Source organism: Sceloporus undulatus, chromosome 4 (assembly GCF_019175285.1).
Source record: "Sceloporus undulatus isolate JIND9_A2432 ecotype Alabama chromosome 4, SceUnd_v1.1, whole genome shotgun sequence".
NCBI lineage: Eukaryota > Metazoa > Chordata > Lepidosauria > Squamata > Phrynosomatidae > Sceloporus > Sceloporus undulatus.
The window spans coordinates 200044704-200068839 of record NC_056525.1 but is presented as its reverse complement, the minus strand read 5'-3'; the positions used below and the strand labels follow the sequence as shown (position 1 = coordinate 200068839).

At 42.9% G+C, this 24136-nt stretch overlaps 1 protein-coding gene across 5 annotated transcripts in view; it reads left to right on the top strand.

The window, feature by feature from the left end:
- Positions 1–22469, top strand: part of LOC121928351 (epidermal retinol dehydrogenase 2-like) — a 39925-nt gene extending 17456 nt beyond the window's left edge. For all 5 annotated transcript variants that reach the window (XM_042462908.1, XM_042462907.1, XM_042462910.1 and 2 more), the window contains 6 exons: positions 7267–7616; positions 8829–8960; positions 13725–13824; positions 18343–18487; positions 20848–20973; positions 22093–22469. In XM_042462908.1, the coding sequence (XP_042318842.1) occupies positions 7296–7616; positions 8829–8960; positions 13725–13824; positions 18343–18487; positions 20848–20973; positions 22093–22231 (963 nt within the window). In that variant the 5' untranslated portion in view covers positions 7267–7295 and the 3' untranslated portion in view covers positions 22232–22469. The remainder of the gene's footprint in view (positions 1–7266; positions 7617–8828; positions 8961–13724; positions 13825–18342; positions 18488–20847; positions 20974–22092) is intronic.
- The last annotated feature ends 1667 nt before the right edge of the window (positions 22470–24136 follow it).

The window sequence follows — 24136 nt, the reverse complement described above, 5'->3', positions numbered from 1 at the left end:
CCTGACTTTTGGCCAAGCTGACTGGAGCTTCTGGGAGTGGAAGTCCAAAACACCTGGAGGACCAAAGTTTGGGAATCACTGATGTAGAAGGGCCCTTGTGAATTTTGAATGTGAACTCTGTATAACCAAAACCACACTGGCTTGAAATATGTATGCAAGGCTTGCATGTGTGTCCAGATGTTTAAAAATATTTGTGTCTTTAGGTTTGCATCTCCATTTTATGTGCTCCAATTTGCATGTATCTCCATTTTCACAAAATACATAGAAAATGAGATGTTTGTCCCATTTTTGGGGACTGGGGTGGGTATCACAGAAACATGTTTCTTCTTCGTGGTCTCTGCGAATCATACAAATGGGTTTCACTGCGCCTGTGCAGTGCTGTTCGGATACTTCTAGAATCACTGGGCAAAGTACACTTTGCAACATATAGAAACTTTTTGGCGGTAACCCCGCCCCCCTCCTATAAAGCCCCGGTTCCCGCTCTTTTCCCCAGTTCCATTTTTTCCGCCGCGTTTGGCTGCTGTTTGGAACTTCGCTCGTGTTAGCTCGTTTTTGGATCACTGGTTTTTTGACTCGGACTGTTTTTTGGACTTTGGCGTTTCTTCTTCCCCCGTGTACTGGACTCTTGGACTGTTGACCTTGATTTTGGAATTCGTTTTTGGATCTGTCGACCTCGGTAGCGATGTCTCCTCCATTCAAGAAGTGTGACATTTACGGGGGGAAAGTGCCGGTGCAGGATCCCCACACCTCCTGCCTTTTCTGCCTCGGGAAGGACCATGATGTTAAGTCCTGCTCCCTCTGCAAATCGATGTCCTCCCAGGCCAGGAAGAACTGGGAATCGCGGCTCACCTCAGCGATAGCCCAGGGTAAGATCCGGGAAGGGGATCCTCGCCCGTCTTCGGCCCCTGTGGCCCCTGTTTCGGCGGCTCTTTCCGCCAGGGATGGTCCGGCAAGTGCGCCCCCGTCAACATCCGATCGTTCCGGGGAGCCCAACCCCGAGGCAAATGTGGCCCGTGGATCTGACAAGCCCAGTGCCACCACCAAACCCACCAAGCACCCGCATAAATCTGGGTCTGTGGGTATGGCCGCCGCATCGACTTCGTCTCGGAAACGGGATACCCCTTCTAAGACCTCGCGGCCGGCATCGGAGCACAGGTCCCGTAAGGAAGCTCCGTCGGACCCGAAGGATGGGTCGGGTACCGCCAGGGACAGCTCCTCCAGGGCGAAGGCAGCCCCCCCGTAAGGAGGATGCGCCCAGACTGGGTGGAAGGCTCACGGAGTCGCCTATCCCCTTCTTTCCTCCGGATGCACCGCGGGGCTCCGCGTCATCCAAGAAAAGGAAAGCATCGGATTCAACATCAGAGGCTACGGCTTCCAAGAAGTCAAAGCATACCAAGGAACGCCCTCGCAAGGAGCCTGAGGTGGCTAAGGAAGCGGAGCGCCCGACTCGCCCTCGCATCCGTCCGGATTCCCCGAGGCGGGACACCCTGACGGTTCAGTCCGATAGACCTTCTCCCAGGGAGGCTCAGCAAACTTTGTCGACCCCGGGACCGTCGGCGACAACAACCGTTCCCTTTCTCCTCTCGAATGAGGAAGACGCCCGGGACAGGATTTCAAGATCTCCTTCTCGGGGTTTACCCTCGCGGTCTCCATCCCCAGCGCTTCGTTCTCCAGCGCGGAGTGAGCGGCCCCCGAGGTCTTCATCGCCAGCTCCTCTGTCTCCTTTACCGGTGCCTGCCAATGATGGACTGTTCTATGACTCCGAGGCAGACCAGTTCTACCTAAAGGTGTCCAGGGACGTCGCGATGTCCAGGGTGTCCTCACGCGATCGCCCCCGTGATCGTCCCCGAGAGGTTTCGCAGCTAGAGAAACACCATCGGCATCCTATTCCCGCTTCCAGAGCTGCTTTGCTCCAGCCGTCACCGCGACCAGCTGACAGACCTAGGCAGAATATCGTTGTGCAGGTGGAGTCCTCCGGTTCTGAGGCGGACGCTTCGGTCGGGACAGAAGACCCTTCAAATGTTGAAGACCTCCCGCACCAATCGCCGCAGGATCTTCACTACCCGGAGGCGGCCTCCCCATCGGATGATGTCCGTTCCTTCGCGGAGCACATTATTAAGATGTCCAGGGCCCTGGACATTGATCTTGTTTATCCGGAGGCAGATGCAGCAGACCCAGTCAAACGTCGGGTCCATGGCCGGGTTCCAACACCTCCGTGTGTTCCGTTTCTTCCATCTTTAGAAACGATCCTTAAGCGTTCCTGGGACTCTCCTTCTTCACCTCTCGGGCCTCCGCGGAAGATCGAGTCGCTGTACAAGGTTGCGGCCCCCAATGCTCCGTGGCTCATATCCCATCCTCGCCAGAATTCGGCTATAGTGGAAGGTGCCCAGCAGACCTCCACCCAACGCCAAACCACCAGCCCGGTGGATAAGGAAGCCAGGAAGATAGACGCCCTGGCCAAGAAGGCATATGCAGCAGCGGCCCTGGCGGCGAAGGCCACTAGTTACACGGCTTGCATGGGAGTGTACGTCCAGACCTTGATGGAGGGCATCTCCCCGATAGTGCCGGACATTCCTGATGAGGTACAGAGGACCTTGATCGAGATCAGGGATGAGACCCACTCGATTGGCAGCTGGCTGATCACTGCGGCTAGGAACGTCACGGAATGCGTTGGAAGGGCTATGTCGGCTTCCATCGCGTTGAGAAGGCATGCCTGGCTCCGCGGCTCGGACCTCAATCAGAGCGTGAGGTCTACTATTGAGGACATGCCCATCGACGGCTCTGGGTTGTTCCACGCCGACACGGATGAACGGCTCAACAAGACGTTCCGCATGAAGGCGGCCGCTCGCAAGCATGACATGTCCACACCGGGCCCCTCTTCCTTCCGCAAGCGTCTTCGTCCCTGGCAACATCACCAAGGTCAGTCCCAGAGGTCTCCTTACCAGGAACGCCAGTTCCATCAACAGGGGTCACAGCGGCAGGGCTACCCCCCTCAGCAGTCCTCTTCCTCGGGCCGTCGCAACCAGTCTCGGTACCGAAAAAACCGCCGACAGGAGCCCGACCAGGGGAAGAAAAGGGCATGAAGATCCCTAGCGCACTTCGCCTCCTCTAATTTGTTTTTCCTTGACATTCTGAGGCCCTTTGCCACCACATGGGCCTCCATCTCCTCCGACTCCTGGGTCTTAAACATCGTCCGAAGGGGCTATACCCTCGAGTTCGAAGAGCTCCCGCCCACCGGAGCTTTTATTTCTACTGCCCCCTCAGGCACCTTTCTCGACGAAGTGCGCTCCCTCCTTCAAAAAGGGGCCATCTCTCCTTTGTCTCCGGATTTGTGGCCCAAAGCCTTTTTCTCCAGATATTTCACGGTTCCAAAGCCAGATGGAGGAATCAGACCCATACTGGATCTAAGGGAACTGAACTGTTTCTTAAGATATAGACGTTTTCGCATGGTAACGCTGGCTTCCATTTTGCCTCTGCTCCAGCAGGACCTCTGGTTCGCGACGGTGGACCTGAAGGATGCTTATTTCCACGTCGGGATAAGGGAATCCCACCGCAGGTTCCTCGCCTTCGCCATCGGCTCCGTCGCCTACCACTACAATGTGCTCCCATTCGGCTTGGCCACAGCGTCTCGAGTCTTCACGAAGTGCATGGCCCCAGTGGTAGCCTACCTCCATCAGAAGGGATTCAGCGTTTTTCCTTACCTCGACGACTGGCTGCTGACAGCCCCGTCAAGACCGGAGCTCCAGGACGCAATTCATTTTACCCTAAACCTCTTGTCAGAGTTGGGACTGGTGGTCAACCTGGAGAAGTCCCACTTGACCCCATCCAAGCAGGTCCGTTTCATCGGCTCCGTTCTCGACTCCGAAGAGTCTATGGCCTACCTTCTTCAGGACCGCTTTCAGGCCCTGTCAGCCGCAGTGCGCGCCGTCCACTCGCGCAGGAGACTCAAAGCCAGGGACATCCAGGTCGCCTTGGGACACATGGCCTCCACTACATTCGTCACCCCATGGGCACGACTGCTCCTCAGGCCTCTTCAGGCATGGTTCCTCTCCGTTTTCAACCCATTGACAGACTCACCAAACAGGTGGCTCACCGTACCGAGGGCCGTGACTTCCTCCCTCCTCTGGAGGCTAGACTCCCAAAACGTGTGCATAGGTATGCCCTTCGTCCAGCCTCAACCGCAAATGACCCTGACGACGGAGGCGTTGATGGAAGGCTGGGGTGCACACCTTCGGGACCTATGCGTGAGAGAGAAGTGGTCCCTGCAGGAACGTGCGCTCCACATCAACGCGCTGGAAATGTTGGCTGTCGAGAAGGCTTTGAAAGCATTCGAATCCACTGTCTCAGGCAAGGTGATTCTACTCAGGACCGACAACACAACGGTGATGTACTATGTCAACAAACAGGGAGGCACCAAATCCAGAACTCTCTTGGACATCACGTTAAGGATCTGGGACTGGTGCATCCACAGACACATTCTCCTCCAGGCGATTCACCTACCAGGAGAAGAAAACACCCTAGCGGATCAGCTCAGCAGGACATCAACCTGCCACGAGTGGAGGCTTCATCCAGAGACAGTCGGCGACCTATTTTGCAGGTGGGGAGCTCCCCAGGTCGACCTGTTTGCGACAGCCTCCAACAGCCACTGTCCCCAGTTCTGTTCTCGGGTGCGACACGAGAGTCCTCTCGGAGATGCATTCGCCTTCGACTGGTCCTGGGAAACGATTTATGCCTTTCCTCCGTTTCCGCTGCTGACCAGGGTGGTGTCCAAGATGTCGAGGGAGAGAGTCGACGCGATCCTCATCATCCCCTGGTGGCCGAGACAGCTGTGGTTTCCGCTGCTTCTGCACCTTTCCAACGGCGAGTTTCTCCGGCTGGAGCCGAGGCCGGACCTTCTCACCCTCCAAGGGGGGAGGGTTCGGCATCCTGACATCGACTCGTTGCCGATGGTGGCTTGGAGGCTCCTGCATTGACGGCGCTGACACCTTCGGTGCGAAGGGTGATCCGTGCCGCGCATAGGCCTGCAACCCAGAGATCCTATGCCTCCAAATGGAAGAGATTCCTTTCATTCCTTGCTGAAAGGAGTTTGTCGCCGGAGAGCATCACTGTGCCAGTGGTGCTGGATTTCTTGATGTCACTGGTGGATGCGGGGCTGTGCCTTGCTTCCATAAAATGTTACCTGTCTGCTATTTGTTCACATTTTCAATATGATGGTTTGCCTTCCTTTTTCAGGGACCCTCTGGTAAAAAACTTTTTAAAAGGATGTAATAACCTCTACCCCCAGGTATCTCTTCCTGCCCCGGCTTGGAGCTTGGAGGTAGTATTGGCTGCCCTCCAGTCCAAGCCCTTTGAGCCCTTGGCCACAGCAGACTTAAGACTCTTAACCTGGAAGACTGTTTTCCTGGTGGCCATCACCTCGGCTCGCCGGGCAGGAGAACTTTGTGCCCTGCGGAGGGATGAACTGTTCCTCCGGTTCCACAAGGACAAGGTGGTACTCCGGACTGATATCACCTTCCTCCCTAAGGTGGTATCCCTTTTTTCACATGTGTCAGGACATTGTGTTGCCTACCTTGGCTTCGAACCCATCGACTATGGAGGAACGCAGCCTCCATATGCTGGACGTTAGGAGAGCCTTGGCTTTCTATCTGGACAGGACCATGGGTTCGAGCCGTTCCGAAAGACTTTTTCAGTGCTATTCGGAACCAAGAAAGGGTTTGCCGGTGTCGCCCCAGAGACTCTCAAAATGGGTGGCTAACACCATCCGCCTTTGTTATGAACTGTCGGGTAAACCGGTACCGGCCAAGGTCTGCTCGCATGCGACCAGGGCGGTTGCAGCATCCTCTGCCTTTCTGGCTGGCATTCCTTTAGATGATGTTTGCAAGGCTGCTGTTTGGTCCCAGCCATTGACTTTTATAAAACATTATAGACTGGACACCAGGGCAATCCGGGACGCAGCCTTTGGGAGGGCTGTCTTGGTTTCTGGGTTGCATTGATGACTTATCTTGTGTCTTGTGCCTTTGAATTGGTCTATAATGTGCTCACTTGTGTTCGCTTCCAGGGGGATTGGTCTTGCATGACCTTACAATTTCTCCTCAGGTTCTGCAGAGTTATGATTCGCTGTAACTGTGGGTTATGCTTGCATATTGCCTTTGGGTTTGGTCGTGCGTGACCGTACATGCCCTCCTTATGCCTTAAATATTATGTCTGCATTGAGTGTTGTGCAAAAAACAGGACTGACTCTTTATGGTCCACGGTTTATTGTTATAATAAATTTACCTTGGTTTACCATAGCTTGGGTTTCAGGACACTCCCTCCGCCGTATACCTAAGCTTGTCAGTCTAAACCCATTTGTATGATTCGCAGAGACCACGAAGAAGAAGGACAGGTTACTCACCTGTAACGGTATTTCTTCGAGTGGTCATCTGCGAATTCATACAAATCCCGCCCATCCTCCCCTCGGTGTCCTGCTCACTTTGGCTCTGTCTTACATCGCCTACTTGGCGGGAAAAAATTTTTGAACTGGGGAAAAGAGCGGGAACCGGGGCTTTATAGGAGGGGGGCGGGGTTACCGCCAAAAAGTTTCTATATGTTGCAAAGTGTACTTTCCCCAGTGATTCTAGAAGTATCCGAACAGCACTGCGCAGGCGCAGTGAAACCCATTTGTATGAATTCGCAGCTGACCACTCGAAGAAATACCGTTACAGGTGAGTAACCTGTCCATACAGGCGGGGGTTGTACCCTCTACTTTGTATTGGAGGGATTCATCAGGGATGTAAGCTGGAGGCTAGAAGTATTAAGAACACACCTACAACTTTACTTGCATATTACCATAATAGACATGTTCCTGTATTCTCCTTTATGTGTATGTTTCTGCTTACATGTGTAGTTATATTTGTGCACTTTTTACATAGTGTAATCACACTGTCAGGTTTGCCTCTCCTTGGGGCAGGGTTCATGGGGTGGCAGATTGAAATGCACAAATCATTGATCAAAGTAGCTGGGCCTCCTGGCTCTTAGCCATGGGACATGCAGCAACTAGTAGAAGGGATTGCATGGGGTGAGTCAGGCGTACTCCCTTAATATGAATTGTCACTGAAAAGAAACCACTGTGGCTTGCAAAACTAGTGCAGTCAGACTAAAAGAGGCACAGTGTCACCTGGAAGATTAACACAAAAAGTATGCCAGTTGGCAATGGGGAGTGGTGATATAGCTTTGACATGTATTGGTGACAACTGTGTTTAACTAATGTTTGTTATTATTCAACAGCTATTTGGGAAAATTAAAACTTCCTCAACATGAATTTTTTCCTGGAAACACTCAGATTCATTGTTCTGCATATATATTTTACACTGGAGGCTGTTGTTTTATTATTTATCCCTGTGCGGAAGAAGAATGTTGTTGGTGAGATAGTGCTTATAACTGGAGCTGGAAGTGGAATTGGAAGGCTTATGGCTTTAAAATTTGCTCGTCTTGGAGCCACGTTGGTTCTCTGGGATATCAACCTAGAAGGGAATAAAGAGACTGCCAAGCTGGCAAGAAAAATTGGAGCTGAAAGAGTACATGATTACATTTGTGACTGCAGTAAAAGAAAGGAGATTTATGGAACAGCAGATCAGGTAAATATGTACTTCACGCAATATTTTCTTTAATTATTAAGCACTTTGGGACATGCTATTGTGATATTTTGATTTTTCAGGAGATGAAACAATGAATGCAGTGCCTACAGGCGGTGAAGGACATTCCACCCCCCAGAAGCCATTCCATCAAATTTCCAGCTTTCATTTGAAAAAACAATTCTGGTTCTTGTACAATTTGAAATACGAGGCAAAAAGCACAATCACTAGTCTGTGCATTTGTTTTGTAATCACACAGGCTTCTTGTCATAGTAATGCTTTATCTCTGGCAAAGAAGGTTCTTTTTCATTTTAAATGGGTTGTTTTAGTCTTCTCAGATACGGAATGATTTATTTCAATTTTTTAAAAAAATACAATGCAGCCTGTGTGCAACATATACTCTATCCCCAATTGATGATCCATGGAACTGCAGTTATCCCTGGACTGTTCTGCTTATTAATTGTGAGAAAGTGACTATACATTTAAAGCAGAAATCAATTTCTATAAAGTGTGAGTGGGGTGAAGCAAAGAATTGTGAATAGGATAGATGTGACAAATCCTCCACCCTCAACCCACTTTTATCTTCTCTGAGCCCACTTTTCCCAACTCACCTGCTTTTCTGTTTGTCAAGACTTGAGATCTGGGAGCAAAAAGCAACATCCATCAATTACCACTTTTCCACTTGAAACTACTGACGCACTTGAAACTACTGAATGGTACAGATTTTACCGTGATCCTTATTCTAATATGTGTCCTGTGTTTTGCTATATGAAATGCTGCATCACAAAATGTTGCCTCTACTTTGCAGTTTCTTATCAGTGAAGGAACACTCACCATTTGCAAATAGTTCCCTGTTTGCTTAAGAATTGTCACATACACTCTGCAAAGCCATTGAAACCCAATCTGCCACCTCTTCACAAAGGAACCATACTGATTATAATTAGGCCACAGAGTGTGCTACTAATTAAAAAATGTAGGAATTTGACTGTGAGAACCTCCTGTTGCAGAGTTTTTCTTTTTAAAAAGCCATGAGAATGTTGGAGATTTCTAAGGAGGACTCTTAGAGCAATATCTCAACCACATGAGATATAAGAATCCTGCCAATCCTTTTTTAAACAGAGCTGCTCTTGGTTACAGATTGTTCTCCTTTTTAACTGTACATTTGTTAAAATGTCATAACTTGGAACTTACTGTGTAAAACTGTCATTGTTCTAGGTGAAAAAAGAAGTTGGTGATGTTAGTATCCTGATTAACAATGCTGGCATTGTAACAGGGAAGAAATTCTTGGATTGTCCAGACTTGCTGATAGAGAAGACCATTGAAGTGAACACAATGGCCCACTTTTGGGTAACAGATTTTAAATTAATTCTGGAAGCACATTTGAACATGGATTTGATTTTGATATGTAAACAGAAGTCTTATAGCACTGGTCAGTTAGGGGGAAAGCAGATCAGCAGTAAGAGCCTGCTTGGGGGTGGTGTGGGGGGTGGCGGCTGCACGCCCTGACACCCCCAAGCCAGAGTCACCCCACCTGCCTGCCCAGACGGCGGACAGTGTGGGAACAGTGCCGCAATTAGACACTGCAGGAGTGGAGAAGAACCATGGTGGCAGCAAAAGGGGCACCCTTTTTCCAGAGCAAAAAGAAGTGGCATTTGCCGCATCTTTTTGCACCAGATAAGGGCCATGGCAACCACATGCCATGGCCCCGATCCGGCACTCAAAGGGGCAGTGTGGAGCTGCCCCTTTATGGCCATCTGTTTAGCCCCTTAGAAGGTTTAATACAAGTGTTTTATGGAATGTAAATAGAGATTTACCTGATAGCCTTAACCTAAATTGAAATGTGGTCAGGATAGAATATTATTTGCTAAAGACTGTAGCTCTCTAAAGTGACATCTAGGGAATGGGACAGGGAAAAATCATTAAAATCTCTCTTCTCATAGAGGATTGAAAAGTAGCCACCACTGGATTCAGGGTATGGGAGAACTAAAGCTCTGTCAGCTTAGCTTCTGTTATCTTGTATATTGGTAAAAGAGCTTAGAATTAACTTGCCAATTAACGTATTGATGGATTAATTTGCTAGGCTTTCCTAGCAATTTCCCCTCAGTAGATTCCCATCCTAGGAGAGAGGTGGGATATCAGTTCAATAAATAAATAAACAGATGTTTCAATTAACACTAAAATCAAAATATGGTTTAGGTAAATAGATAGGCCATTAGAATTCGTGATGGTGAATGCCTCTCGTTCTGTGACATTCAGTAAAAAATGAAGGCATTTTTGTTTCAGGAAAAGAATGTTAGAACTGGAGGAAATGCAACACGTGGCTGTGTTAGCCATGCTAATTTTTATGATTTTTTTGGGAAAACAGAAGGGAGCTGGGGGGGAGGGCATAAATTTCTGGAGTCCAGGATAGAATAGAAGAGTTGAGTTTATAGAGCAGAAGAAGGGCTAAGAAGGGAAGTCTTAGAAGGGATTTCCAAGAAATATTAGGCTGGTTGAGGTCTACCATTACTACTGTATCTCTCCTTAATAATTTTTTGGTCATTTGTTTTAGGAAGGCATAATCCCAATCTCGAGTGTGGTGGGGGGTCCTATAATAGACCACCACAATGAGGTCACCATTGTTTCTCTCATTTTTAGTTTTTATCCCAGTGATCTCAATCTGTTTTCTATCCTCTAAATCATGGATAGACACACAACAGGCTCAACTCTTTTTATCTTCTGAAATCAGAAGAGATTGAGTATGTTCAGAGTGGCATAGTAGAATGTAGTTAATACCTAACAGTTTCATGAGGAACTTGCAACATTTAGACCATGTACAATATTCTACAGCTTTTTTGCAGCTAGACATTATGGACATTGTTGTGGGTATGTGATAAATGACACATAAAGATTTGTATAACTCTTAATTCCAGAGGTATGAATGGAGAGTCTAGATGCTTAGATAGACAATGGTGGGGAATGTATGACTTTTCAGTTGTTGTTGGACTATAACTCCCACCATCCTTGGCCTTTGGAGTCTGATATCTGAAGAGCCTCGTGTTCCCCTTTCCTGAACATGGTCAATTAAGATGTTTGAGCCCATCTGCAATTGGAGGAATGGGATGATGCAAGATGCATCTCACACAGGGATAAAGACTGTTGCACACTGCAGAATTAATGCCGTTTGAAACCACTTTAAATAGCACGGCTCTAACTTATGGACTCCTAGGATTTGTTGTAGCACCAGAGCTCTATTGACATAGAAAGCTGAATATCTCACAAATTCCAGGATTCCATAGCATTGAGTCATGGCAGTTAAAGAGGAGTCAAAACTGCATTAATTCGGCAGTGTAGATGCAGCCTTAGTTTGTCAAACTGTTCTTCGTGAGACTTTTTGAATAAAAAAAAAGTTCTGTGATAAATCTGTCTCTTTTACTTCCCAGAAGTAGGAGTTAGCTAAAGATGAATAACATTGATTTAAGATAGTGAAAACTCTTCAGTAACATAGTTCTTTAGAAACAACAACAAAAAACAAGGCTGCTATTGCTACTGATATTCTTATGTTGAAAGATGTGAGGCTGGATCAGAGCTTGTAGTCTTTTCCTATTGTTTTGGTGGTAGTGCCCTCTAGTGGATAATAGAAGAGCAGAAAGTGCAGATGTGCTTTATACCCTATATTGAGTTTCATACTTGAGATAACAAAGAAACTTGGCACTATTGAATGTCTTACATTATAATCTAGACTGGTCATATAAAGAGCAGATACTTCATCTGCATAAGACTATCTATGCAAAGTTTGTCAGCTTGCTCATTTTTATCAGTGGATGGTTCTAATGATAAAAGTACTTTGCAAAATATTCACTTTTGGATTTAATAATAGTATTAACAGTTCTTTAGAATGAAGTTTTTAAAATGCTTCCACATCTACTATTACTCTCCCAATTTCTGACAGAATAAAGATGACCATTGTTAAAAACCAATGCAAACTTAGTAAATGTCAAGAGGACATTTTTGAATATTAGAAGAAGATGAGCATTGGAATCAATGTGGATTTTTTAATACTTTCTAATATATTTGTATGGTTTAAACCTCATCAGTAATGATGTTTTATAATGAAATATCATTATAACATCATAGCAGATGGGATGTTTTATTACTTCAAAGTCATGCTTTGTTGCAGAATCTATATAGAATTAGACATACAGATAGACATTGTGCAGCATTGTCACCTGAAGGGTTTTAAACAGTATCCCTAGGCTTAGGCCACTAGAATTATGTTCTAGTTATTTTACAGCCAAGACAGTTGAGACAAGTTGTCCCAATAGGTTTGTTGCATTTAACCACGAAAATCCTTTTATGTCCTGCACCGTATAATGGATGAAGATCTTTAAAATGTCTATACCAACCATTCTGTGGTTGAGACATGTTTTATGGAGAGAAGCTGGTTGTGAGTACTCAGATGACAACAAACTCATCTTCCTGTTCAAACATGGGAGGAAAGCAGGTGCATGATCACTTGATCCTATCCAGGAAGGATCAAGCACAGAAACAGGCAGGATCATAAAGATCCACAAACAGTTCATTATAGAGCAGCTAGAGGTATTATTCATGAATAGCCATTGTCAAAGAAGGATGCAAACAAGGAAGCCCTGTTAACAAATGATATGCAGGACGAAATGAAAATCAATGTAGAAGCTGACATCACTGAACTGGAATTATACATTGGCTTGTTGCTCCTAACGGGTATATCATGGACAGCATAAAGCTTGGAAGAATGGTGCCATCTAGGCTCCAGGTGCTGTAATTTCAGAGCAGTGATGAACCTGGACAGATTTTGTACACTCATAAGTTACTTGAGGTTCAAGAACAGAGAAAGAAGAGTGATGTGTAGAGTTGTGGATAAACTGGCTGCCTTTCAGAATATGTAGACTATGTTAGGCAGTTTTAAAGTACCGTGTATACTCAACTATAAGTCGACCTCATGTATAAGTCGAGGTCAGGTTTGGGTGCCAAAATTTTGATATGACCCTTGGATAAGTTGAGAATAAAACTTAGTGGCATATAACAAAGGATCTAAAGGATGAAACAAAGCAAAACAATGTCAAATAACTTCCAAAATTCAAGCAGACATAAATCTTTGTGCTCACTCTTAAGGCTGGATGGATGAGAGAGTAGTGGGGGGGGGGGGGTCCTGTGCTTCCTGAGCAGATTATGCTCTTGACTTTCCCCAGGGGATTGTATCTTTGTTTAAATAAAAATTTAAGATACAGTATATACATTGATCCGTGGATAAGTCGACTTTGGTTTTTTGGGTCAATTTTTGATCTAAATGTCTAGACTTTTACATGAGTATATACAGTATGTGCGGCATACCAGATATTGATTTAAGTATTGATGAAGAACTGGTTCTGCCAGGGTAAATGTCCCTTTTGGTATTATATGCCAAGTGAATCAAGAACATATGACCTTCGTCTGGTGATGCTGCAGTGCTATCTTCTGAAGGAAGATATTTACATAGGAGGGCAGCCTTGTATGCCATAAGACACAACTTGGCTTACACTGTCATAACAATACTAGTTGGACAACATTTACACATTGGACATAACATAGAAGACAAGTTCAACCACTTAGAATTAGCAAAAAGTCTGCTAACCAAACACGTGCACTCTGCAATTCCCCCTCTCCCATTGCATCTATCAGCAGACGCTAAACCACATGTAGAAAATATTGTTTGCAAAACCCACTACAGCATATAAGTGACATACCCTGGTTGTCTGTGAGAACGCCATTTCATTACAGGGCATTTCATTTAGAAAATGACCCCAAGATGCTTTAGCACTATATCTTTTAATAAAATAACTAGGGAAGAAGTAGAACAACTTGTCTTGCAATATCATTCATAATACATTCCCTATGTAAATATCTATCAGTGATACTCTTATGAGGTAGTGTTAATCTGATGATGCTAAAGTAGTATTAGAACAGATTGTAAAATGGTTCTTTCGCTACCTGATGAGGTTTATGAAGTTTTCAAAGAGATATTCTTCTCTCACAACTAATATAGTAGCATATGGCACACACATGTCCTTTTGCTATAATATGATTGACTGTCTTCCTGTGTTTTCTTCATAGACTGTCAAAGCCTTTCTTCCAGCAATGGTAGCCTCTAATCATGGACATGTGGTGACTATTGCTAGCTCAGCTGGATTGATTGGTGTCACTGGACTGGCAGGTTAGTACACAGCAGGTGTGCTGAAGAACTATCTGGAGGTACAAAAAATGCAGTACTTTCACTGTTTTAGCAGTGGTTTTCTACTCATACTTTGGAAGGGATGAGTGGGGAATACAGTAATCCAGATGTTAGTTCAAAGGGTTAATTTGATTTGGTGCTCAATATTTGTGTCAAATGTGTAGAAGACACGTGTATGGATGGATTTGATGAGACTAACACTAACACATTCAATAGCCACATAAATTTGGGAGAGTTCAACTGGAATGAATGTTTTAGTAGAATCTGCTGCAGTGCCTCGTAGTCTCAATTAATTCCACCATCAAAATACATGGTGCTGATACAAGCACAGGTCTCAGGGCCCTTCATGGTGGATTTACAATCTACCTTTTTGTCACTGGATGAGAACAGGAATGGAAAGGTAAAAAGGGGTGAATGTTGCCCTCCTAACTACCTCTAGATTTAACAAGTTCGTTACCTCCCGATCAGGAGTCTACCTCAGGCTGTGATAATTTTTTTACATTATACCAATTGTTTTTAGATGAGATGTGTTTTATATTGTGATTTTAAATAACTGTTATTAGTATCATTGTGTTTGTATAATTCTGTTTTAATCCCACCTCGATCCATTGGGAGAGGCGGGACAATATAAATAAAACTTATTATTATTATTATTATTAGTGGTTCAGCAGAAATGCCCAATACATATTTTAAAATTTTCTGATGCTCCCTTTATGTACATAACAACAACAACAAGTTTATTGATTAGTCAGCTGACCATATCAATGGAATACAAAATACAGTTACAAAATACAAGATAAAAAATATCAAAATATCTGCATGCATACAGAGATAAAACTGGATCACACTTAACATTCATGTTTTGTCCCAAGAGCAATACTATGGACTTTGGGTGTAGTAAGGCTTCTGGCTCTCAGGATCACAGCCAGAACAAAAGACTTGTCCACAAATTTCTTACGTTTTCAAAAGCTTTACTAGTTATAAACACAAAAATATGAAACTGATCTTTTTCTCAACAGTCCTTTTCGAATACCTTGCTCTCTCTTCTTGGTGAGTTTTATCTTTCTTCTTCTGAGGACTTCTCTTTCTTCTCTGTGGACTTATCTCTTTTCTTTTGTGGACTTATCTTTTTGTCAAAGGAAAATACTCTCTCCAGGTTTGACTTGGCTGAAATCTTACTACACACTGAAACTAACTAGAGGGAGACAGTAAGAGACCCTGGGATTTCCCACAATCCTTGCCTTTCTTAAAGGTGTAGATCTCTATTTCCCCTTCTAAACTAATACATAGAAAAGCTAATATAATCTCAACTAAATATATGTCTCAAGAGCATCAAAGATGCTCTGGAGGCATGACAATTCATATAGGGGGTTAAAACAAATACAGACTAAATAAAAGCAAATTTAATAAAATGGGATACAAAATAAAATAGTATAAATAAAATAATCTAAAATAAAACTGGCTAAAACAGAGTGGGAGATAACAATAAAAATGTTTAAATGAACTCATCACCATGACACGAAACCCCGTTTTGTATAATAAATTGATCTCTCAGGCGAGTAGCATTAACTATGAATTTAGCTACACGTCGCACTGTATGTATGTTCTCTCCAGAGAAAAGATAAGACACTTTTGCAGTAAGTTCCCAGTAGGTCATTCTATCCAAAAATGGTTGCAAAAAGTGTGATCTCTCCTTATCATAAAGACAACAGTCAAACAGGATATGTGGAGTATCCTCAATAGCTGAAGCTCCACAAATACATATTCTTTCATGACAAGTATTTTTTGAAACCATCCTGTTCTTACCATTGAATTCAGTTGTCCGAATCTAGCTCTGGTGAAGGCTGTTCTCTGACTCTGTGTTAAATGCAACTCAAGATATTTTTCTAGGCCAAATACAATTTTATTTTTAGCTAACCAGTTAAGAGATTTACACCCAGCTAACAAGGCTATATCTGATTGCACATTGATGTCCCAGATCCTTTGTTTTAGGGATTCCTGAACTGCGTGCCCGACTGAAAGAAAGTAAGAGGAAGAAAAGCCTAATTGGAACAGTTCCAGGGATAGCTGACAAACCCAAAAATTAGGGAACCCAATAGCCAGCAATTCCTCTAGGCAGAGTCTAAGGAATCTTCTAGAATCCATTTTGGAGATCTTTAGCCAGTAATTAAGTGCTTTTATCCAAACCTGGCCTTGTATTGAATAGATCCCAAGTTCTGTTCTCACTGCTTGGGCTGGGGTGTTCTTGTCAGTTCCAAGGATCCTTCTTAAAAAGCAACTCTGTGCCTTCTCCAAAGGGGGAGCTTTCAAGTGGCCCCATACTTCTGCACCGTAAGATAAAATGGGTAAGATTTTGGCTTTATAAACTTTTAGGGTAGTTTGGATGATTGTTACTTATCAGCTTATAAAGCACACCAGAATTCGCAATAGCTCTCCGTTTATTTCTTCTAAAGTGGTTTGTCCATTTCCCTGTATTTGAGAAAAGTAGCCCTAGGTACAGATATGAATTGACTTGTTCAATCCGTTCACCTTCCAGGAACCAGTTGTATTTTTTGCACTTTTTCTCAAGTACCACTACTTTAGGCTTATCTTTGTTAATAACTAAATAGTTAAGAGAACAATAAGTGGCTAGGTTCTGTAATAGCCGTCTAAATAGTTAAGAGAACAATAAGTGGCTAGGTTCTGGCATAAAGCAAAACGTTAAGATACATATTATCTATCTTGGGAGTATGAACCGATGTAGAAGAAAGAAAACCAGGAATGTCATTAACATATAAATTAAATAGAGTAGAGTAGGCGCCAGGATACATCTCTGTCATATTCCTCTATTCACGTTAACTTTTTTGGACAATGCACCGCTGGGACCAGTATGCACTCTTAAACAGGTATCTGAATGGAGAGCTTTAAGCAGAAAAAGGCATCTTGGCTCCATGTTCATTTCTGCCAATTTGGACCAAAGAATATATCTGTTGATTGTGTCAAATGCTGCTCTAAGATCAATAAATGTAGTAAAAAGTTGTTTTCCATCGGACATGTATTTAGTGATAAGATGGTGTAAAATAAGATAATTATCCATAGTGGATCTACCTGATCTAAATCCCGCTTGTTCTTCCATTAGCAAATCTTTGTCAGCAATCCAATCCTCAATTTTACCTAATAGATGTTTTGTATACCATTTATTGATGTAGCGCCGTCAGTATACATGACACTTCACAGAATAAAACAGTAAAAGCTGAAACTCTGGGCCCTCACGCTACCTGAAATCTGTACAGTTAGACTGAAGCCATTTCCAGTGCTCTGCAAATGGGGCAGTAGGAGACATCCAGTACAAGAATTATAGGATGCTTCAAATAATTTATGAGCCGGTGATGTTATTGTTGTTCACCAAGGCTTCCAGCAGGCTTCACCAAACTGGTGCCTCCTAGATGTGTCAAATACATCACAGTTAGCCAGCTGCCTGAGGTTAATGGGAGCAGTAGGCCAACATGCCTGGAGGGCACCTGGTTGGAGAAGGCTGACCCTGAGACCTCTGAACTGACCTAACATTGATGGGAGCTAGAATTAGATCTTCTGGAATGAAATCAGCTCCATCATAATTCAAGAAGCTTTCCCTTCATATTCTGTGGCAAATTCTGCTTATTAAAACAGCTGCATCCAGATTTTCATATTAAAATGAATAGTAAATCCTACATTTTTCAGTGATTATTTAATTTTTCACAGAAATTGGTTTGATGAAATTGAAAACAATAACAAAATATAACTCAGCTGCCAGGATCTTGGGGCTACCAAAACTGGGAAGATTTCATGTTTCTAGTCAACAGATGTGAATGGAAACAGGAATAAACAATAGCAAGAAGTATAATCTTTCTAGGTCTAACACCATGGGAAATCCCCTATGATAATATATTAGTCTGTCAGATAATATTTCATATGCAAGGTAGGTGCCAGGCAAGAAACAGAAGCCTCCTGTAGCTTTTCATGAAGTATTTGAAATAACTGGGAAACGCTAACAATGGGCTCTTTTGTACATGGTATTGGTAACCAGATCACATACTATAATGGAGACATAAAGAGGTAGATGGCAGAAATATTTTTTTAAAAACATCTGGTAAGTATGGTGTGATAGGTTCATACATGTCTATAAAGGAGTTTTTAGATGCAATATCACTCGTGTATCAGTGTTAAGCTGTGAGGTGCTGGTTTGGCAAGAACTAAAATGATAGATAAAACAAGTGAAACACAGATAAATTGAGAGGAACAATGGAAAATGTAAACGTTTCAGAATACTGTATTAAACACAATGTATACTTTGAAGAGGATTAGTTATGGGGAAAGTTAAAGCAGCTTTGGATGTCCCAAACAGGCACTAACAAGCACCTGCATGATTTTTATGTACTCAGCTGGTGATAGACATGTATGATGTCCAATAGGAAAAATATTCTGCTTTATACAAATGTCACATTACTACAATATTTCTGGTTCTTTCCTCTCACTTTACAGATTACTGTGCAAGTAAATTTGCAGCTGTTGGCTTCGCTGAATCTCTAGCTGTAGAATTGTTGTCAATGGGAAAGACCGGTGTTAAATCCACAATTGTCTGCCCATATTTTATAAACACTGGAATGTTTGATGGCTGTCAAACAAAGTGAGTTAACTTCATATATTTCCACGCCTGTGATCTTAAAATGATTGCCTGTATAACGAAGATGAATTGAAACATGACAGGAGTTTCCCTTGTACCCAGATCCTTCTGAAATCAGGTTGTAGTGGAAAATAAATTTTGCATAAATAGATATCTGCATGATAGGTTAGTGGATGCATATGAATGTTTGGGGCTAATGATGTTTGCTATTTCCTTCAGAATGAATACGTTTTTACTGGAAGATGACTAATCTAACCACAGGTTGAAAAGAAATGATATGGATGCCCTTTCTAATGTGCTTATACAAATACCTATTAAAATAGCACTCACAAAGTAATGAGCAGAATTGAGAACATTACCTATAAAAAATGGAAATCTCTCCAAATCAGGAACATAAAAAGGAGAACAAACTGTGGCAAAACAGCTGACAAGTGGTGGAGATACATAGCAAAGACATTAAGAAAAGCACTAGACTTGCCTTTAAATACACCAGAAACAGAAAGCCGCTCATTTAATACACACAGAGAGGAACAAAGACAGACACAGAGATACATACAAAACAGAAACAGGAGTGAAAGAAGTTAGGGAAAATACCAAAAGTCTAGATGAATTCTGAGCACTTTGCAGGGAGGAAAGGTACCTGAAAAAATGAATTAAACTGAGATGAATTGAGCTAACTGAGTCTAGAGGACATTCACAATTCTTAACAGAAATGTGAAATTGTTGATATGGCAAAAATGCAGTTTGTCACCAAATTCTTTTCTGAAAGACAGCATATGTAGCACATTCCCTTTCATATGCTCATTAGCCTAGTGTCTGCCCTAAGCAAATTAGTGAATTGGTTTTTAATGCTCTTAGTAATTATTATACATGCATATAAAGAGCCACAGAAATCCTGTAATTTTGCACCTTTTTGGGGGGGGGGGTCTGTCCTTTTCTTGGAACGTGACAGAGGTGCTTTAATTGTGCTGACAGTTATTGTTCTTTGGAGTATAGGTATATAGTTTTATAATGTTTCCTGTGGTTGAGAACAATACTCTTTATGTCCAAGTGTATTTAAATTGATTTCCCATTATAGGGTAAAATGCATTGTTTTGTTGATTAAATATTATGCTAAGAGAGGGTGAGCACAGTACAGTAGTTTGAATGTTGGACTAAGACTCTAGTAGATAAGTGTTCAAATCTGTGCTCAACCATGAAAATTGACAGGGTAACTTTGCTCAAGTCACACACTCAGCTTCAGAGGAAGGCAGTGACAAAAACCCTCTGAATAAATCTTGCCAAGAATAACCTGTGATAGGTTCTCCTTTGGGTCAGCATAAGTTGGAAACTACTTGAAGGCACACAACAACAATTTCACTAGGAACTGATGTGAAAGAAATGGCTCAGCAATTAAGAGTTTATTGTTAAAAAAAACACATTAACCAAGGGAAGGTGACCTTTGCATTATAGAAACATTTAATGTATCATTTCCCTGAAATACTTGGTTAAAATTGCTGGTTTAAAAGCTGCATAAAGTCAAAAGTCCCATGCAGAATTACGAAGTGAGTCAAAGAATTTCCAAATAAATCTCCAGCATCCAAACTAGTAAAGATGTTCATTTAAAATGTTGAGCGACCACCTAGTATTATTGGGGTAGATAAGTCAATGGTCTCACTCAGTATAAGAACATTATTTCATATGAGGACCTCTGAATCACAGACTTATATAGGGAACTGGGTTGGATTAAGCTTTCTAGTGTTAACTTTGTGTGTATTTTAAGAACTTTTCTCTGGCAGCCTCCCTGGGAGGGACCATAGGTCTGTGGTGGAGCACATTATTTGCATGCCAAAGGTCACAGGTGATGAGGAAGAAATCCTAAACTGGAGTCTTTATCAGTTAGAGTAGATAATGATGATAAATAATGTTACCCAGTATGAAGCATGTAAGTGTGTAAGTATGTAAATGTGACAGTTTTGAGCATACAAAATTGAATGGCACAGTTATGTCCCATAATAGTATTTATATTGTAAGACAAGCTGCACTTAGTAAATTTCTAATTTGTTTGCCATTCTTCATGTGAAGTATAACCTGTTAGTGTGCTGTATGAACATTTGTGTGTACTGTATGAAATACAGTATCATGTCTTCTTTCTAAAAACCTTGAATGCTTCCACAAATGACTGTCATTTATTGGAACATTTGTAGGAAATTTCTTGAGTATATAGAGTGGTGCATTGTTGTTGTTGTTGTTGTGTGGCTTCAAGTCATTTCTGACTTATTGTGACTAAATGGTGCATTACTAGCATTCACATCTAAATCAAACAGTGAAAATGGGGTAAGTCTGACTGTTCAAAACTGTGCTTCTTTAATGTCTTTTTTCAGGTGGCCGCATGTTCTGCCCATTCTAGATGCAGAATATGCAGCTGAAAAAATTGTGTCGGCTGTGTTGCGGGATCAGATATATGTCTATATGCCACGAAGCATATACTTTTTCAGTGCACTTAAAAGGTAACTGTAGCATGTTTTCCTTTTTACATCCATTTCTCATTCTCTTGTTCTAAAAGTCTGATAATAGCTGAAGGAATTTTTAAAAAATCAAGCCTTGCTTAATTTCATAAGAAACCAAAGCCATATTTTAGAGGTATTAGTCAAGCAGCATCCAGCCAAGAAGAAAGCTCTAGGATCTTTTATGATATTAAACGGAATTGTGATGTACATTTCTTGAATTATTCTGTGTAGTTGCTTGGGGTAGGCAAGCAATTTGGCACAGATGTGTCAAACTAGCAACTATTTAGACAATATTTTATCTGGTACAAACAAGTTTTTGAAAAGCTGGTAGATGTTTGAGGAGAAATAGATGTGATTCCAAGAAGAAACTAATCTAGTACTTCAGTTTATGGTGGCAATTCATATATATTAATTATCTGCCATGATGTTCCTTTAATTATTTTTATATAATTTTAATTAATTAGACACCTGTAAACATTTTTCTTCTTTTATTTTTTAAAAAAGAAACATCCGATGATAAACCAACTAATTGAATCATAGAGTTGGAAAAAACCACAGGGGTGATCCAGTGCAACCCCCCGTTATGCAGAAACTCACAATCAAAGCATCCCCAACAGATGGCCAACCAGCCTCTGTTTAAAGATCTCCAAAGGAGGAGGCTCCACTACTCTCTGAGGGAGTGTGTTCCACTATTGAACAGCTCTTGCTGTCAGGAAATTCCTCCTAATGTTTAGGTGGAATCTCTTTTCCTGTAGCTTGCATCAATTATTCTGTGTATTATTCTCTGAAGCAGCAGAAAACAAGCTTGCTCCATCCTCAGTATAATATCCCTTCAAATACTTAAACAAGGCTATATCATATCACCCATTAACCTTCTCTTCTCCAGGCTGAGCATGCCCACCTCCCTAAGTCTCTCCTTATAAGACATGGTTTCCTGACCCTTCAGCATTTTAGTTGCCCCTCTCTGGACATGCTCCAGCTTGTCAACATCCTTTTTGATTTGTGGTGCCCAGAACTGGACACAGTATTCCAGGTGAACTCTGTGTATGTGTATCAAACAGGGATAACATATCTTGAGGTTTAACGTTAAGTGCTCTTGCTGTTTCTCTTTTTTTCTAGCATCCTTTCAGCAAAATTGTTTTTTCTTGCTGGAGACTATGTGGGAGCTTTCCATTTCATGGATAAATTCAGAGGACGGACAAAGACAACTGGTGAAAAAATATCAGAAATCAACAATAAAAACTCCAAATTCACTTGAGTAAGTTGTATACAGAAAAGCAGATGTATACAACTTCTATATCAGTTTCTTACTATTGTAAACATGCATTGTTATGTATGAAACACCAGACACTATCATTTGCAAGAAATAAAATCTAGTTTAGAGCCAAGTTGTTATGATTATTATTAACTTGGATATAAACAACAGTCAAACATAAAAGATTATATTTCTACTTTTACCTTTTGCAAATAAAAAACTAAACAATGGCAATAATGAATACATCTTTTCTCCAATTTGTATTTGGTTTCCTCACTGAAGGACCTGATGGACGTTACAGAATGGTTTATGTTGTCCTCAAAACAACCTTGTCAGGTTGAATTGGCCAGAGCACAATGGCAGCTGCAGCAGTCTATTGAATCCCTAATATATGGCGGGATACAGACCGCCCCTTTGGGGTGGCCTGCACCTGCCCCTTTCCCCGACGGATCGGGGCCTGAGCTGCCACAGCGGCAGCCCCAGAGGCCCCAATCCGCCACTTTTCCAGGCCGCTGGGAAGCGGCAAAATGCCGCATCCCCACGGCCTGGAAAGGGGTCTCCTTGGGGCTTCATGCCCCAAGGACACCCCAACAGCAGTGGGGAAAGAGAGAATGGTGCAGCTGTGTAAAGGCTGCGCCAGCAACACAAACGGAGAAAGGAGCTCCAAAACGGAGCTCTTTCTGGCGCCGTTGAAAGGGCGCCACAAGCGCTCTGCAGCAGCGCCAAAACGTAATGTCTGCGCCGCACCGTTTGGACACGATGCAGCCATTGCTTCAAAATGGTGGCACCCATGTAGACAGGGCGCCGCCATTTTGATGGCCTGGCGATGTACTAGGGTTGCGGGGTGTATATAAGCAATGCCTCGAGGCAACCCTAGTACGTCGCCAGGACATACTTAAAAGCCCATCTATACAGGGCCATATAATACCACCAGCTGAATCACATGAATTTTAAATATGTGTGACTAGGGGTGGGGGAATCCATACAGCTACTAAATATAATGAAAATTATCCTCAGAATCACAGAAAAGTCATTCTTGGAACCTAGCAGCAAGCTCTGGGAGCATCCACCCCTTTGTATATATACCACAAAGCAAGCATAAAATTACACTTCTGAATGCCTACTCAGAAATAACAAGGTTTAGACTACTTGGAAGCAAGCAAGGGTAGGAACTTTCGAGAGCATCCAAATTCTACTTCTCAGTCTGTTGTTAACTGCCTTCGGGTTTGTCTCGCGATCTTCCAAGACCTCCTATCTTCAATTGCTCTGCGTAGTTCCTTCAGGCTCACAATCTGGCATATCATGTCCCTCTTTTAACATTAACATTAATCCTTAATTTTTAACCTTTCCAAATGTTGTTTTCTAGTGTGTAATGATTTCTCATGATGTACAACAGCCTCAGTTTGGTGATCCTGGTTTCTACGGAGAGTTCAGGCTTGATCTGTTCCAATACCCATTTTGTTGTCTTCCTGGCGATCCATAGTATGCTCAGTGTTCTTCTCCAGCACAAAGTCTCAAATGAGTTGATTTTCTGTCAGCTTTCTTCTCTGTTTAGTGCTCACATCTACCTATTCATGGTGATGCGAAATATGCCCCTGGACTCGTCACTTCTGTTGTCAAATCAGGTGAATGCGACAGTCAGGAGTGCTTGTTATGAGCTTTGGCTGATACACCAACTGCATCCTTTCCTGGAACCGGGGGACCTAACAACAGTAGTACATGCACTGGTAACCTAACGACTCGATTTCTGTAATGTGCTCTACATGGTGCTACCCTTGTACCTAGTTCGGAAACTTCAGTTGGTTGAAAATATGGCAGCCAGAATGGTCACCGGGACAGCAAGAGGTGACCATATAACACCTATACTGAAATCTCTTCACTGGCTGCCTATTAGTTTCCAGGCACAGT